Source organism: Nestor notabilis, unplaced genomic scaffold, assembly GCF_000696875.1.
Source record: "Nestor notabilis isolate BGI_N333 unplaced genomic scaffold, ASM69687v1 scaffold6913, whole genome shotgun sequence".
Lineage (NCBI taxonomy): Eukaryota > Metazoa > Chordata > Aves > Psittaciformes > Psittacidae > Nestor > Nestor notabilis.
In genome coordinates, this window is record NW_009923202.1 from 50,854 (window position 1) to 54,360 (window position 3,507).

At 49.0% G+C, this 3,507-nt stretch overlaps 1 protein-coding gene across 1 annotated transcript in view; it reads right to left on the reverse strand.

Annotated features, from left to right (window-relative positions):
• Positions 1-705: 705 nt before the first annotated feature.
• Positions 706-3,507, reverse strand: part of FBXO2 (F-box protein 2) — a 2,932-nt gene continuing 130 nt past the window's right edge. The window contains exons 2-6 of the mRNA XM_010012021.1: positions 3,398-3,503; positions 1,941-2,067; positions 1,748-1,843; positions 1,262-1,397; positions 706-840 (exon numbers count right to left, since the gene is read on the reverse strand). Of these exons, the coding sequence (XP_010010323.1) occupies positions 706-840; positions 1,262-1,397; positions 1,748-1,843; positions 1,941-2,067; positions 3,398-3,503 (600 nt within the window). The remainder of the gene's footprint in view (positions 841-1,261; positions 1,398-1,747; positions 1,844-1,940; positions 2,068-3,397; positions 3,504-3,507) is intronic.

A 3,507-nucleotide genomic window follows, 5' to 3' on the forward strand; every position in this document is an offset into this window, starting at 1 on the left:
ATTACTGTTGCTTGCTCTGTCTGAGGGAGCTAAATGAAGCACCAGGGTTGGACATTAGAGACATTTTGGTTCCCAACACTTGATAAATGGATGCTGGGAATAGTAGAAAAGGATCTAATCCCAACTGCTTTGCATTTTCACTAAAAATTAAACTAACAGCACTTGGCAGCCAAGCTGGAGCTCCTCTGTGGCCAGCAGTGACATCTATGGTTTATAAATGGGAGAAGCTAAGGTTCTCATGAAGCAGTTGGTGATGCTTCAGATGTGACAAGGCTCTGGCATGTTCCCAGACACAAGGACTATGCTTTTCTTTCTTCCGTTTTTTCTACTCTACCTTCTAACAAACAAATAAGCTTTAGTGCCCCTTAAAGTTAAGGGGTGCCCAAGTCTGGGAAGCAGGCAGGGTGCTAGTGGCTTAGAAGCAAGATCTGTAGGACCTTTGGGGATCTCATAGCTGACAGAACATCTGTGCAAGCGGCGAGGCTCTCTCTCCTGTGGTGCATTCACAAATTCATTCACGTTCTTCGCACAGTCCCCTTGAGGAAGGGCAGATGGTGGCCCCTGCCATCTCACACACGCCCTATTCATGCGCAGGAAGGCCGTGTGCGCTACAGCCTGGAAGCAGCACCATGCGGAAACCATCCGGAGGCCATGGAATGCCCTGAGGGAAGTCAGCTCCAGCATGCAGGCCCCAGTTCTGCATGGCTATGGCTCCACTGTCACGCTGCTGTTGGTCACACGTACGCCGTACCATCCCTTCCAGAACAGCGTGTCCTGGCCACCGTGTTCAAAGCGGACAAAGCGGACCCCAGGGCCGTAGTTGGAAAAGGTGTGGGAGATCTTTGGGATGAGACACAAAGTGGTCATTGGTAATTGTCAAACCACCATGAACCTACCCTTTAGTGCAACAGAGCCTTCAACCCCACCTGCCTGAGTCATACCTAACAGGTTGGGTAGCAGTGAGGACATTTAGAGTGGGAGTTACTAGATGGAAGGAGCTTTGATCCCGTTGTTTTCAGAGGCCATTGAGCCTCCCCCAGTTTCAGGCATCTCCATCTTACACCTGCAGTGGTGGCTCAGCAAGTTCCCAAGTTTTATGTAAGGTAGCCTCCCAGTATAATCCCTGTGTTCAAACATAGGGCCATAGCTCCACAGAACAAGACAGATGCCTTCTCTGGAACTCTCCTACTTCTCTCTGCTTGCAAACATTCCCAGTTCCTGCAGGTCGGGTGTTACCTGCTGAGCCCAGAATGTAACTCACCTCAGTCCAGCTGGCATCGTTGTCCTGTGGGATGGCAATGGTCTCACTTTTGTACTCAGCCAGAACATCCTCGTTCTCTGAGAGCAGCTTCACACAGAGCTCATAGAGGCAGCCGGCATCACTGCGCCCTGCATACCTGTAAGGAGACCTATGCTACAAAAGAGCCAGAGCACACAACCACATCTTGCTGAATGCAGGCTCCATCCTCTCAAGGTACTGGAGCCTTGGTTTGAGGTGGAAATCTGCAATGGTTCCTGCCCCAACCTACCACCTCCCCTCATTCACAACAAGAACCTGGTCTTCAGAGGCCACATGCACCAATTTGAAGCTTGGCTTACAGCACCACAGGCAGCTCCCACAAGACCCAGCCCTGTCCCACATCGAGGGGATCCTGGGAGCTGAGGTTTTAAGGTCCAGGGCAGGTATGTGCCATTCCTTCTCTTTCTTGACTCTCTGCCTGCTTTCTGAGGCATCCTTGCTACTTACCAGTCTCTTACCACAACTTTAGGCTGGGTTGTATCCATCAGCTCTTCCCAGTAGCCCTCAGCCCTCAGGTCAATGACCTGAGCCTTTCGACACCACCTGAAATACAAGATGTTAATGGGTATCACAGTCTCTGCTGGTACTGGGGCAACCAAAAATGTCCCCTTCCCTGAATAAGAGAAGAAAGCAGCCTTACTCATAAGATGTAACAAAGTACTTATGGACTTCTTCACTCGGGAATTCTTTTCCAAAATCCCCGGGGAGCTCTTCAATTTTCCAGCCATCACCTCCATTCTCTACCTCTCCCCAGTGCTGCAAGTCTTCTGCAAATGGCAGAAAAGAGACTTGAATGAGTCTTAGTTTCTGTGGGCCAGCAGAACCTGATCACCTCCCCTGGGACCTTCTTCTGGCTTGTGAAAGGAATGCTGTGGAACAGGTTGCCCAGAGAAGCTGTGGCTGCCCCATCCCTGGCAGTGTTCAAGGCCAGGTTGGACACAGGGGCTTGGAGCAACCTGCTTTAGTGGAAGGTGTCCCTGCCCGTGGCAGGGGTTGGAGCTGGATGAGCTTTAGGGTCTTTTCCAACCCAAACCAGTCTGGGATTGTATGATTTTGTATGTAGACTACAGAGATGTTTGTTAAGTAGGGGTCAGGCAAATACCTTTAGTGTGGCTGAACTGAATATTAGCAGACTTTAACATTCCCCACCGAAATGGCCATGTACAATGGCTATGTGGGTATATTTAAGTACTTTATTTAGTATTTAAGTACTCCAGAAAGATTATTTAGGTGTTCTGAACTGTGTTTCAGTACTTCCAGCTTTATAACACAAGCACAGCCTGGAGAGGGTTGCTGACTGCTGGATTTCTAAGCTTTCTAAATTGCTAAGTGGTATGTCTAGAAGCAGTATTAAACACTGGGCTCCTCCGGTCTCAGCCAGAGGGAACCTGGGTGTTGGAAAAGCTTCCAGAAAGATAATCTGTGAACAGAATGGAGCAGCTGTGTTGATACTGCTTTGGTCTATGATGTGCAAAATGTGTTTATTGCTGCTTTTGTTGAGGCCTGGTTACTGCTGCTTATTGCTGAGCATCTTGCAGATCTGGCAAGCAAAGTTCATAGATTATCATCATAATGGCAACTAGGGGGTGTGCACAGCTCTGACAGGCTGCAGGAAGGAGAGTAAAGACAAGGTTTGTCTGAGCTGCTTCAAGGAAGGAAGCCTGAAGTGCCTGGTGAGCTATGGGTAGGCCAGCTCCTGAGCAGGGAAGGGCTTCATCTTTCCTGTCCTGGCTTTGCAAGAAGCAATCTAGAAATGCACATGTCCCTCCCAGTACTGCACTGCACAGGGGCTCAGTCCCGCTTGTTACTGCCCTGGACAGGGCTTGCAAAGGACATTTCTGTCTCAAATATGATCTGAATCCCTGCTAGGGCTTATAGAAAGTTGATGTCAGGTAGAGCCCTTTGCAAAGGCTGATTATCAAAGGCCTTCATGCCCATTAAATGATTTGACTGCATTAAGTGATTTGACTCTTGGGCAAGAAGAAAATGCTACAACCTGGTAGCAACTAAGATCTTTTTTCCCAAGACTGGAGATGCCCAATTCCAGTGACCGGTCACCTCTATGAAATCCTGGGGCTTGTTATGCTCATCTCTCACCTTCACCACATGGGTTCTTGATGAGATTCTTCCTTTTCTTACTCAGGAAGTAGAAGTTTTGCCAGTTCTCTGCATTCTCCTGTGACTCTGCTCCAGTGAGGCCTTCCTGC